A 13,101-nucleotide genomic window follows, 5' to 3' on the forward strand; every position below is an offset into this window, starting at 1 on the left:
CCTGCACTTAGCAAAACACGAATAAACTGCCTAGGTTCTGTATCATTTTCAAACTTAGAAAGTGTGGCAGATCAAAAACTTATCAGCCTACTTAAATTAGCTAAACTGTTTATTAAAGACAAAATATATTATAAAGTTCTTAAGCTCTCTAATGGATCAATTTCTGGTCTATGTGCGATCTACAGAATCAGCCAAGTCCAACCTAACATAACCATAGACAAATAAACTGAGGTAGATTGAAAATATTGTAAATTTCTAAAATAGAACCTAATATGTAAACATTTAAGTGATTTTATTGAAGAAAATCTTAAATACATAGAAAGAACTGGGTATCGTTTTTAAGTATTTTTCAACGACTGTACTTTTCATTTCATTCGATTAGTACCAACATTTTTAGACTAATTTTTTATTTATTTATTATTTATTACTTAATTCTTACTATTTATTAATTATTGTATAAATATTTTGGTAATTTTTTCAATATTTTGGGATAAAAAAAGTTGTGTACACAATACAAATGTGTAAAATTATGTGAGAGTATTCATAAATGAATGATTGCGTTATGATTGGAATGAACTAAATACGCGTATGTACATAAAAATTGTTTTGCTTTCACATGTAAAATCTAAATTCATAACAATCTGTAACTAAATCTAGAACTAATCTCGTTCCATATAAACTACATACATTAAATACCTATAAATATTAAGGAACTACGACCTAATCACGTTGTACTCGCACTTGATTGCATTGAACTGCGATCGGCTGAACTTGTACTCTCGCCTATACTCAAATCCGATAGCCTCGTATCGGTTCGTTCCAATATTTTTGTTCTCTCTTGCGCTGTTGTCACCAAAAGCGGTGAAATCTCTGGCTGCAACGATATGGTTTTGCCCACTACACGATGCGTTTCACTATCCAAATTGTTGATTTTTATTTGTTGTATTAGACGATTCTGCAAATGCGCCTTAACCGGATACCAAAGTAGCAACACCACTCCAATCAATACGCTAATACCGCCCAATATCTGACCACACAAAGTGACCCGTGGCAATATTTTGAATTCATTGGCCAGATCTGGTGAGACGCGTGTGCGTGCTTCAAACCAAAAGAGCGGGAAAAATATACGGCGTCTGTTGCGGAACATGCTGTGTGTATGGGAATTGGGAACAATAAATTAAAATCCATAAAAACAGTGGAATTTGAAATATGGTATGTGGTGGCGCTTACGTGAAATCCGAAATGGGTTCGACTAGAATGTTGGATTGCAGACGTGCTGCCATCTCTAACATTAGTCCTGTTTTCGGCTCCAACACCAAATAGAGTTCATGTTTCTGCTTTTCGGGCCGCAAACCATCCACTTCGCTGAGATAATACGGATCAGCATCGTAAAAGTGTGGATAGGAAATAAACATCGGTGAACCGAACCAGCAGGATGAGATGTTGATTAAACCTGATGGCACACATTCTCCATTGCAATGGCAAACGTTTTCGGGATATAGGGTGCCTGCAATATAAAAACAGAAAATTATAAATAAATTTGAGTTTTTTGACCAGAGTGATGCAGCTAAAAATTGCGATTGCGTATCGAAAGAGCTGCTAATTATTGTATCTCTGGGAATACGCTGAATTTATTTCAAAAGGAACATAGAAGAGTTAAAGAACCAATTGTAGATTAGTGAAATGAGAGGCCTACAGTGCTTCAGTGAGTTTAATATCTTTTATTGTTCCTGGTTAAATTATTGTTTCGTGTTTCACGCCGAGCCTCCAAAATGTATTTAATTCATCTTGATGGTTTGCTGTAGTGGAGTAGCTGGTCTATTGAGCGGGAGGCAGATTACAATTTCAACCATACAGATATTGAAAATTGTCTTGAGATAAATTAGGAAACAATTTATGAACTTCTATCTACAAATTGCTGTATGTATTGGAGCTACCACGACATGTATATCTTCTCCGGTCAAAAAACTCACTTTCTCCATCCGCAGTTTCCTTTCATCAAATCTTCGCAAGCTCCCTGCTTTCTTCCCTGTAAAATGTCCCCTATGCAATAATTAACCTCAATCCTACTTTAAATTTTTCATACAAGTATATAATATTGGGTGACGTGCGGGTCCATTCGGGACGTTTCTTCGGTTACAGGGCTCCTGTACCTCGTATTTTCTCTAAGCCTGAGTTTCTTCCCCCCAGGGCATTGACGTCATAGTACATTCTTACATAAGATATAGCTTTCCGGGCCAAAGGGCTTATGCGTGGCACCTAAAAAGGACTTAAGGTTCCTGTTCTATGTTTACTCAGACATTATTGATATTGGAGATTTGCCTGGCGCACAAAGTCTGGCCATATACTTAGTTTTAATACTACCAGCGCAGGACTACTTGCAATTCGCTCAAACTTTTTCTTGTTAATTGGACTGTTTCAGGGACTTTAGGAAACAGGTGGTAAAGGTTTAACGCCCAAAGGCGGACAGAGTTTGGCTTTGTGCCAGCTGTGACGATTTAAATTTTTCTCGAACTTTATAAATGTACGCACTACAAATTGCTGATCCTTGCTTTGATTTGTTGCGCCAAGCTTTTGAGCAGGGAGGGTTGAGCCGAGGTCCGCTTATACCCACGTAAAACACACCGGACTATTTTGTTTATTATTTAATATTAATAATATTTGCAAGTTTTCAGTTGGGTAGCTTTTTTTCCAAGCAGACTAATGCATCGTGGAAATACTAATGCATCTGAAATCGTTTGTATGACTAGGCTATATTACGAATTTTTTTCCATCTTAGGGAACGAGAGTACCTATGACCTAGCACCGTTCAATGAGTTCGAAAATGATTAAACTACAACCACTTCGCTGAACTCACCATTATCCACCATACGCTTGCCGCCCTCATATCGGAAACCTTTAATACCCTCCACCTCCGTAGTCTCCACATAATCCATTCTGACGGTGCGACAGACGTCTGACAAAAAGTAATGTATCGGTTTGTGTGGTTGTAAATAGACAGATTGAAATTCTCCCGCCGAGCCATAGACTTTCGAGCATTCGGGCGCATACGCTCCGGTCGTATTACGATAATTCCAAGTGTGAATTTGGCCAAATTTGCTTATATCATCAGCGCCGGTGTGAATGTTGTATAGGCCAGTAACATCAACGCTATCATTGCGCTGAAATGTAAAATAAAAGAAATTAAAATAGTTTAGTGGTTGGGTGTTTTAGCTGACCTACCGGATAACAATAGCCAAATTTATCGAATGGCACCTTCACATCAGTCAGCGAAGAAGGCAAAAAGTTGGCAACATTCAAAAGCACGTCCTCAAAGCCCTCAAAAAGTAACTCATCCATTGATTTCTTCATTGTTATATCATTATGATAGACCTTCAAAGCAATATCGATCACGCGACGACGCAATGGGCTCCAACGCTTCGCTTTGGCGGACAGTGACTAAAATAAAAAGTGAATTGAACTGAGTTAGTTTGCAAATCCATGAAGCTGGCCGCACAGCTTTTGGTTACTTGATTTGAGCAAGTTAGCTTTTGTTGTTTTCAATTGGTTCTACAACTGAGAAAAGTGGCAAGTATCTGTGGAATCCAATCTCAAAGCAGAAAGTGCACTCACGGATGTATTTCATATGGAAGAAAATGTTCAATATCGTATGAAAAAAAAATAGTCTAAAAGCAACGCGATTTTTGAGTGACTTGAAACTTACACATTATTAGACTAAAATTAAATAGGCAGTAAAATTGCATACCCAAAAGTTTCCTAGCAATTCTCAATTAAAGGTTGAAAATGATGATGATAGTTTTTTGCGAATTTTGTACAAAATTTAATTCTAAGTCTTTTTATAACGTTTTTTGTTTATCCATGAGCTTCGTTTTTATAAAGAATTAACAGAAAAAGTGAGCATAGAAAATATGGTATTGCGACTATTATAAAAAGGTGAAGTGCCTTAATTATGTGTTAACAGGTGTATGTAAATTGTTCTTAAAATCTCAATATAGTGATCAAATTTCACGTAAATACAATTAATAAATTACTCTGCAGACTTGTCCCAAAACAACTTATATGTCTTTAGCAATTTTTTCTATTAGGCCAATAATTAAAAAACTTCCATATAGAAGTTTAATACTTTACTTGAACTTCCAATACGAATGAAGCTTAAGCTACACCTATGATTAATTTATGATTTGATATTCACTTAAACTCCAGCAGTCTAATGCTTATCAGGTAGAAAGTGCTAAGTCGATTTAAGCTTTTTTGTCAAAAATTTACTTACCACTGCTAACGAATTTAGAGTCACAATCTCATCTTCCAATCGCCCTTTACTACCGGCGGCATCAAAGTAGTATTTACTTTGTTTCCTATAGGTCATGGACGCATTATCTGGATGCCATTTGATATCAACTTTATGTGGCACTTCGGTGAAACGATATGGACCCAGTTCTTCGAACTTTGGTTTTATATTGAGATTTTGGAAATCTTGTGGGTTGGTCCAATTAAACATGTAGAAATCCAATGTTACCTTCACTGGCGGCTTTTTCCATAGGTCAAACGTTTTTGAATCGGGGCTTAAAACCATTTCCTGTAAAATTGAAATTTTTAAGAAATTAAATGCTATGTATTTATTTTATAGTAGGGTTACTAAAATCGATAAAACTCAATTCGAATTTTTCTCAAAACCGCCTGACTATGGCTTCAATAAAGTTTGAGTTCTAACCTTGAACTAAATATAATTTCTTGCTCCCGAAAAAACTACATTGGCTGCAATTATAGGCGATGATTCATGGATATGCATTCTAGATAACCGATAAATAGGGATAATAGATTAAAAATCTTTTTTTATTGTAGGTTTAATATATTTGGAATGTCTTCTTATCAAAAAATTCCCCAAAAAAATAATTCTTTGGTAGTGGCATTATACCATTTTCGCTGGAGTGCCCCCATACACTCTTTACATAAATCCCCCTTAAATTTGAATAGACGAAAATACAGAAAAACACAAATCATTTATAGTATTACAAAACACCAGAAAGGTAACAAAATCTGTGCGAAAAATATTTAAACTTTTTACAAATAGACGCAACTAAGAGGAATTCACTAAAGGTGACGGCACTAGAACTGCTGATTTTGCGAATTTGTGACTTGATTATCAAAGTGGTCTGCCTCTTCGCTGCTGCTTTTTTTGTTTGTTTACATTGTCATCAAAATTTTGACACTAAGAAGCGCTAAATTAGGTATAAATGTTGTTGTTGCTAAAGTCCTATTATCTTTAATAGATTCGCCTTGGAAACAATCAGTTCTGAGAGAAATATTTTTTGCTTTGATACACAATTTTGCACTCTTTTCTAAACTCAGGTCAAGCAACGAGTGGTGTAATCAACTGTTTTGGATTTTTTTGCGACCTTAACTTCAAGGACGCCTAATTTCTCGTTTTTTGTGGTGCTACGCAAAAGTCCGTGTTTATTCCGACAATCTGGCAACTCTTGATAATTTGAAACACAACATTTTTGGAATTATTGCCGGTAGTCAATTGAGGCAAGGCAGATGATTGAAATTCGGATATAAATGCATGAGCCAGAAACATTATGGAACTGTAGAAGCCAAACCAAATTATATTTAAAAGCACACAAGACTATTCGAAGCAAATGTTTCTCGGGTTTAACTGGACAAGAGGTAACAATAGCACAGAATAAAACTACTTGTGGTTCCATGAAATACAAAAAAATCGCGTTAACGAAAGATCAGTCTTAGCCATGGTAGTGTGAACTCTCATACGGTGACTCAAACACACAACCGACTATTGGACGGCGTATGATTCGGCATTAACATTTTTTTTCAAGCACTCCAAGAAAGAATTGTGTGGCCAAGTGATTTCGATGCCTAAAGCAATTCTCAATCATTTTACACTTCATAATTAAGAGGAACCTCGTTCTATGGGGAGAAGTGTTATGAAAATTGGTTCATCAGAAATATTTCAACTAAACATTTAAAAGGCATTTTCGATCTTACATATTGACTTTAATGTTTCACTCTAAAAATATGTTATTAATGAAACTGTCCGTATTCTACAAATGTGGAAAGGAAATTTCCTTGCGCATAAGCGCTGATGATTTAAAGCTTGTTTCCTAGTTCTTTATGTAGAACAATTATCTCTCCTAAACGTCAAATATAAACAAAATTTAATAAATAAATCATTCCAATTTCATCTGCTTCTCTTCTCTCACCTTTTCCATCAATTTGTTGACAAGGGTTTCACTAAAAAATCCATGCAGTAGACCCAATATGACCAGGCAAGATCCAACTATCTTGAAAATAAAGCAGCGATTCTTTTCCGGGAACATTGCGACAGCAAACTTCGCCGAAACTGTAATATAGAAAATAAATAAAAATAAAAAATACTAATAAAAGCAAATCTAAAGTCAATAAATAATACATATAATATATAGTCTTGCGCAAAAGTCTAAGACCATGGGAGTTAAAGGCAAAAATATTACATGGAAGTAGTATACCAACTATCCAATTCCGTCTACATAGGCATTGTAATGCCAACACTAACATATGCGGCACTAGTCTGGTGGCCCGCAATAGAGAGGAAATACAACCAAACCAAGCGGAAAATATACAAAGAACAACGTGTATCTTAACCACAGGAGCGCGTAGCACCAGCCCTACTGAAGCGCTTAATGTATTAATACATCTATTACCATTAGACTTACATATAAAAACAATCGCTACTTGCAGCACGGTGAGACTCAGAGATATAGGAAGCTGGACAACAAGAGCGTACGATCACAGCAAGATCCTCTTACAGGGACCCTCACTGCTCAAAAACACAACAGACTACACTTCAAGAAAGACTTTACTGTACGTTTTCCACCGAGAGCCGAATGGAGGAAAGGAAAAGTGATTGGTACATTCCACATTGAAATCTACACTGATGGTTCTAAGATGAATTGTGGTGTTGCGGCTGGCCTCTATTTGGAGCCGCTCAACCTATCCAAATCAATCTGACTTCATGTCTAAGCCAGCGTGTTCCAGGTAGAACTACTAGCAATCAGAGAAGCATGCAAATCACTAAAATACTCCAAAGAAATTGGGTCAAGAGTAGTTATCTTTTCAGACAGTCAAGCAGCTATTAGGACCTTAGATTCAAATTTCATTTTATCCAAGTTAATTTTACAGTGTAAAAGGGAACTAGAGCTGATTGGTCATTAACTTCAAATTACTCTGATATGGGTTCCCGGTCATAGGAACATAGAGGGTAATGAGATGGCAGATGAGCTGGCAAGAAAAGGTTCGGCACTAGACATGACAGAGGCGGTGGCGGTCGCTACCCCTTATAAAACAATAAAAACATCCATTGCTTCGCACTTCTATGCTTTTGCCGAAAGGAGGTGGAAGCAAATAACTACGTGTAGTACTACAAGAAAAAAAAGGCCGTCGTACAACATCCAGAGGACGAATTACCTGTTAGGATGCTCTCGGCCAAACATTTCACGTATAACTGACACCCTTACAGGTCACTGGCAATTATGGGATCACGCAGACAGACTTCACCTCACTTTCAATCCCATATGGAGAAGCTGTGAAGCGGAAGGGGTAAGAGAAAGCCTCTTCCATTATTTATGTGAATATCCAGGTCTACTTAGAACAAGCTAGATTTAACGAAATGGATCTCACGAGAATAGTGATAGTAAAACGGCGTTGGTCGCTACTTACGAGTATTTTAGCAGGAATACTACAACACCAACAATAACAGTGTACCAAAACTTCGGTATTATTTCAGTACTTTTAAATATATATTTGGAGAATAAAACTATATTAACCAGAATACCTCAATTATTATGCAAACCAACTAGGAAACTTATTCTATGCAAGAGTTTAAGAACACCCGCTGTTTCCAGAGAAAACTGCGGTAACCTGTGAGTTTTATGTAAAATTTACGCTTGGCAAATTATGTTTCTGAAAGTTGAATAATACAGAACACAATCAGGAATGAATTTACCAAAAAATTCGAGATACGGGTCGAGAATCAATAAGTGCACGGCAAGGGCAGAGTATTTGTTTATGGTCGACTTCTAATCCAAGAAAGCAACACAGAACTCCACAAAGTATATCTCAAAGAGAGATCGCGAAAACGCTACAGCTAAGTAAGGCTTGAGTATAAGACACGATAAAAAAATATACGAGGAAATGAGATCAGTGACTCAAAATTCACATTCAGAACGGCCACAGAAAATTATAGAACATGATAAGTGACAGATTTTGCGGATTGTGAAAAAATAAAGGTTTGTTTCAGACACATTTCGAATATACCCTGTTAATAAAATTTCCGATGTTTACTCTTCCGAAGCTCTTCTATGGCTATAAATGTCTTTCAGCAGCTAAAAAGCCACTGATTTCGCAAATAAATTAAAAAAATCGCTGACTGTAGATTGCATCGTCACTGGTTCATTAATCAATGGAAGCGTGTGGTTTGGTTACGCACAATCCATCTTCTACTTAATGCAAAGCATTTGCGTGCGTGATTTCAGTAGAGGTAAGATTATTATTTGAGGAGCTGTGACTTAGTATAGATCCTGGAATCCATGCAAGGAAAAATACTTCGAAAGTATTCACAATTTGTTGTTGCCATTTATTGCAGAGAAAATTCCTTTGCGAGAGACAAAGAAAGAGAGAGAGCGAGACAGGGCATTTACTTGATTGAATAAAATGCGCCAGAACTTTTGCCAGGATCAAAATTATATATTGGAGGTTGAATTAGTTTTAAAGGTGACACACAGATGGCGCTATTTATCACTTTATCGCGTTAGCAATACTGAATATATATTCATGACAAAGCCTCATCCCTAGGCTTTGTTTATCAGTATCTGTCATTTCGCTGAAGTATAAACAACGCAGTGTTTTCGTGCTCCGAGTATGTCAACTTTCGTGTCGTCGAAACGCAATTTGCGGGAAGCTTTGCTTTTCTGCTTCAATTTGAAAAAACATACAGCCCAAGCCCGTGAATCGCTGCAGGAGGCTTACCCAGACCATACTCCGTCGATTTCAATATGTGAGTACTGGTTTCGACGATTCAAAAGTGGTGATTTTCACACCGAAGACAAGGAGCGTCTTGGCCAGCCCAAAAAGTTCGAGGACGCGGAATTGGGGGAATTGGTAAACGAGGACTCGTGTCAAACCCAAGAAGAGCTTGCTGAATCATTGGGCGTTGATAAATCAACCGTTTGCAAGCGTCTAAAAGCGATGGGAATGATCCAAAAGCAAGGACATTGGGTCCCGTACGAGTTGAAGCTGCGCGACGTCGAACGGCGATTTTTTACGTGCGAATTGCTGATCGAGCGACAAAATCGGAAGGGTTTTTTGCATCGGGTGGTGACTGGCGACGAAAAATGGATCCACTACGATAACCCAAAACGCAAAAAATCATGGGGTTTGCCCGGCCACGCATCAACGTCGACGGCCAAGCAGAATATTCACGGCAAGAAAATCATGCTCTGCATTTGGTGGGATCAGGTCGACGTCGTATATTTTGAGCTGCTCCAACCGGGCGAAACAATCACGGGGGATCGTTACCGACTGCAATTGATGCGTTTAAGCCGGGCATTGAAAGAAAAACGGTCGGAAACGGTAAAAAGGCACGACAAGGTTATTTTGCAACATGACAACGCTCGGCCGCATGTTGCTCAACCTGTCAAAAAATACCTTGGAACGCTTGGCTGGGAAGTGTTACCCCACCCGCCGTATAGTCCAGACATAGCTCCCTCCGATTATCATTTGTTCCGGCATATGAGTCTCGATTTGGCGGACCAGCGGTTCTCCTCGTACGAGGCTACCAAAATATGGGTTGAGTCATGGATAGCCAAGCAGCGGCCAGAATTTTGGAGAAACGGCATCCGGAAATTGCCCGAAAGATGGGCGAAAGTTGTAGCTAGCGATGGCCAATACTTCGAATAAAATATTTTCTACCGTTTTTCACAATAAAGCCCCAAATCTTCGAAAAAAACCTTTAAAACTAATTCAACCTCCCAATAGTATCCATTTTTTTTATTTAATAAAATCTACGAATATGAACTTTTGGCTATAAAGTAAATAGTAGTGAGTTTTTAATACTGTACAAACATTACGAGTTATTAGGTATGACTCGACTGCTAGTCCTTAACTTTCGCGCAACGCTGTGCTTGTATATTTTTGTGTTCCCTGAAATGTTGTTATAAAATTTCCTATGTTTTATAAAAAAAAAACATATGCAATGCAAGGCAATCTTTAATGTTCTGAATGATAAATCTTGGAATTCGAACTTAAAAATGCCAAATATTTCTTTTAGGGAGTATACTTTTTGACTCAAAATCGTAAGGTTACTGTTGTTTTGTATGCACAGTCATATTCTCATCTCCGGCTAACTTTCTATTTAAAAAATATTGATAAGTGAAATGTTTTAAATAAATGAAATATTAAATAAGTGAGGTATCGGGTGGTTTTAAGAACACGGGAACATAAAATGATAATGCAAAACAGAAATATTGGTGGAAAGAATTTGTTCTATTTTAAGATTTTTAATCACTGCATTTATTTATTGAAAATTATATTCGGCATATATTCGTCCCGTCTACAAGTTACATGGTCCATTCCATAGTCCAGTGTTTGACGACTGTTTCCAATAAATCTGGCAGTATGGCGTCAATGGTGGCTTTTATATTGCAATAAATCGATTTTTTATCGCGCTGTATGGCAGGTTACGCCGTCTTGTTGGAAGCAAATGTCGTTGATGTTTAGCTGACTAATTTTTGAAAACAAAAATTTAATCAGCATAGCTCGACCTTAACGGCATCATCTTCCTCATCTCAAAACAAATAAGGACCGATGATGCCGCCAGTGCTCTATGAACTTTGCGAACAGATTTATTTTTTCAAAGCAAATTTCCACAAATTGGTTGTCCTGGCGTTAAGCGATTCATGATGCCTTGCCAAACCTTACTGAGCAGAACCATCCACATAGTTTGCTATTCTCAGTTGTCAAACTATATTTATCCAAATCGATAGTTCTCATGGCGCTAAAAAAACACCCAGTATAAGTTCTTTGAAAACTGAACTTTAAAAACGTGTATTTTTGCAATTAAATAAAATCTCGTGTTATAATACGTACGACATTACTTCGAAATTAAAATTCTTGTTAATCAAAGCATAGATAAGAATTAGATCTACCGCCTTACCCCGCGATCACCATTTTGCTCACTGTTCGCTTATTGCTATGGGAACAACTATGGAGAGTTGCTTCAAGCGTTCTTGTTTGGGGACATTCGGCTCACGAGTTTAGTACTGCGTGATTCATGGCCCTTTCACCCATTTGATAATACGAGTATATTACATAAAAAAACTATTAAATTTTTTAACAGCAAATCAGCAAAAAATCTTCACCGCAAGTGCGTGATGGGAATAAGAAAATATTATTTATTAGGGAATAAAAATTAAAAAGAATGAAATTTGAAACGCAAAAAGTTATTAAATCCGAAAAGAAGCTGCAGAGTGTCCCATGTGCGCATAATAACAAGCTGCATAAAAAAAAAACAATAAAAATAACCAATTGCAACAAATAGCGGAGCTTTTTTACATGCGTTTGTTTTTGTCGAAGTTGGGCCAAGAACAGCACTTAACCAGAGTGAAGAAGGATTTAATTACTCGATTTTTTGCAACATTTTTTGTTTGTTTTATACTTGTTTTATGTGTGCAAATATACAGGGTGCATGCAGTATTTGAGGGCATGCACGTAAATCGTATGTGGCTAGAACTTCCCGAAACCATTATTTTTCTTTCTACTTTTTTCAAATAAGGCATGAAGCAAGAATGATAGAAACAAGATTGCGCCCATCAGAGAGCGCGTGACGTCACGTTTGCCGAGTTGTGCAGTGTTGCCAACCATTCGCTCTTCGCAATAAATTTAGTGCTTTTTTATGCCCAAATGCGAAAATTTTTAAGTTTGGTGTTTGTTTCTTTTTTTTCATTCAAAGCTACCGAAACTGTCACTTAAAAAAACTGTATTATTAAACAAAAGGAGGTTCAAAAAGGTCACTCTGAGAAGATTTTAGTGCTAATGAAAATTTGTTGATTATTATAAAATTTCATATTTTGAAAGTGCAAATTTAATTTTTTGTTCCTTTTAAGGTTATGCAAGAATGTTAAATCTTTTTCTCTCAACTCTTCTTAAGGTTGAAAACTTTTTTACACATCTTAAAAATCGTTACTGAATGCGAATTAAACCCATAGAGGAGTAATCGTTTCTTCCAGTCATCAACCCTTAGTGAGACATAAGGCATTAAGAGGTGTATTCATAGTAAAAATAAGCAAAAAAATACCAGAAAATACTAAAGAAACCATAATGACATTTTTATAAAAAGAGTACCTTATCCTGTTACATAACCTCAAATATAGCAAAAAAGACGTTCTCTTAACAAAAAACTCATAAATTAAGTTGTACATAACCATAAAACATTTATTTAAAAAAACGCACATTTTAAAAACAATTTGTCACGCATACAAAGTTCTTTAATTCAATAAAAATTTGGTGTTTTATTTTCTTTAAATGGGCATTTTAGTGCGTTTTTATATCCAAAGCTAGGCAACACCGCAGTAGCGAGAGAGAGATTTGACTGCTGGAAGGAGAAGAACACCAACAACAATTGCAATTGCGGGTGTTAAAAAAAGTAAAGCTAAATAAAACTGAGAGGATTATTGAACAAATTAAAAAAAAATGTATATTTTACAAAATTATAAACAAAATTAAAACATTACTTTTAATTAGAACAGGCTAGGAAAAAGGCCTTGAAGAAAGAACTAAAACTCCTAGACTAAATAACAAAAAAAAAATGCTAAAAAAGTTACGAAAATAGTTATGTGGCCATACTGGTGCTAAAACGACGTAACTCAATGTCAATTTCGCTGAGCGCAAAGTAACGGTACCACGATAGGCGCCATCTCATTATTCTTTCCATCATGTGTGTAAATGACATTGATTTATAAATCTCTAATTTTATTAAGTGCGCTCGTTCATTCGCTAATAAGGTTCGTCGTGAATAACGTGCAAAACGTAAAATGCACGAGGAACGTTCTG

At 36.6% G+C, this 13,101-nt stretch overlaps 1 protein-coding gene across 1 annotated transcript in view; it reads right to left on the bottom strand.

Moving 5' to 3' along the window:
• Nucleotides 1–252: 252 nt before the first annotated feature.
• Nucleotides 253–13,101, bottom strand: part of LOC129248086 (protein peste-like) — a 33,345-nt gene continuing 20,496 nt past the window's right edge. The window contains exons 2-7 of the mRNA XM_054887520.1: nt 6,219–6,358; nt 4,271–4,576; nt 3,223–3,438; nt 2,858–3,161; nt 1,231–1,507; nt 253–1,148 (exon numbers count right to left, since the gene is read on the bottom strand). Of these exons, the coding sequence (XP_054743495.1) occupies nt 725–1,148; nt 1,231–1,507; nt 2,858–3,161; nt 3,223–3,438; nt 4,271–4,576; nt 6,219–6,335 (1,644 nt within the window). The 5' untranslated portion in view covers nt 6,336–6,358 and the 3' untranslated portion in view covers nt 253–724. The remainder of the gene's footprint in view (nt 1,149–1,230; nt 1,508–2,857; nt 3,162–3,222; nt 3,439–4,270; nt 4,577–6,218; nt 6,359–13,101) is intronic.

This window comes from Anastrepha obliqua, chromosome 5 (assembly GCF_027943255.1).
Source record: "Anastrepha obliqua isolate idAnaObli1 chromosome 5, idAnaObli1_1.0, whole genome shotgun sequence".
NCBI lineage: Eukaryota > Metazoa > Arthropoda > Insecta > Diptera > Tephritidae > Anastrepha > Anastrepha obliqua.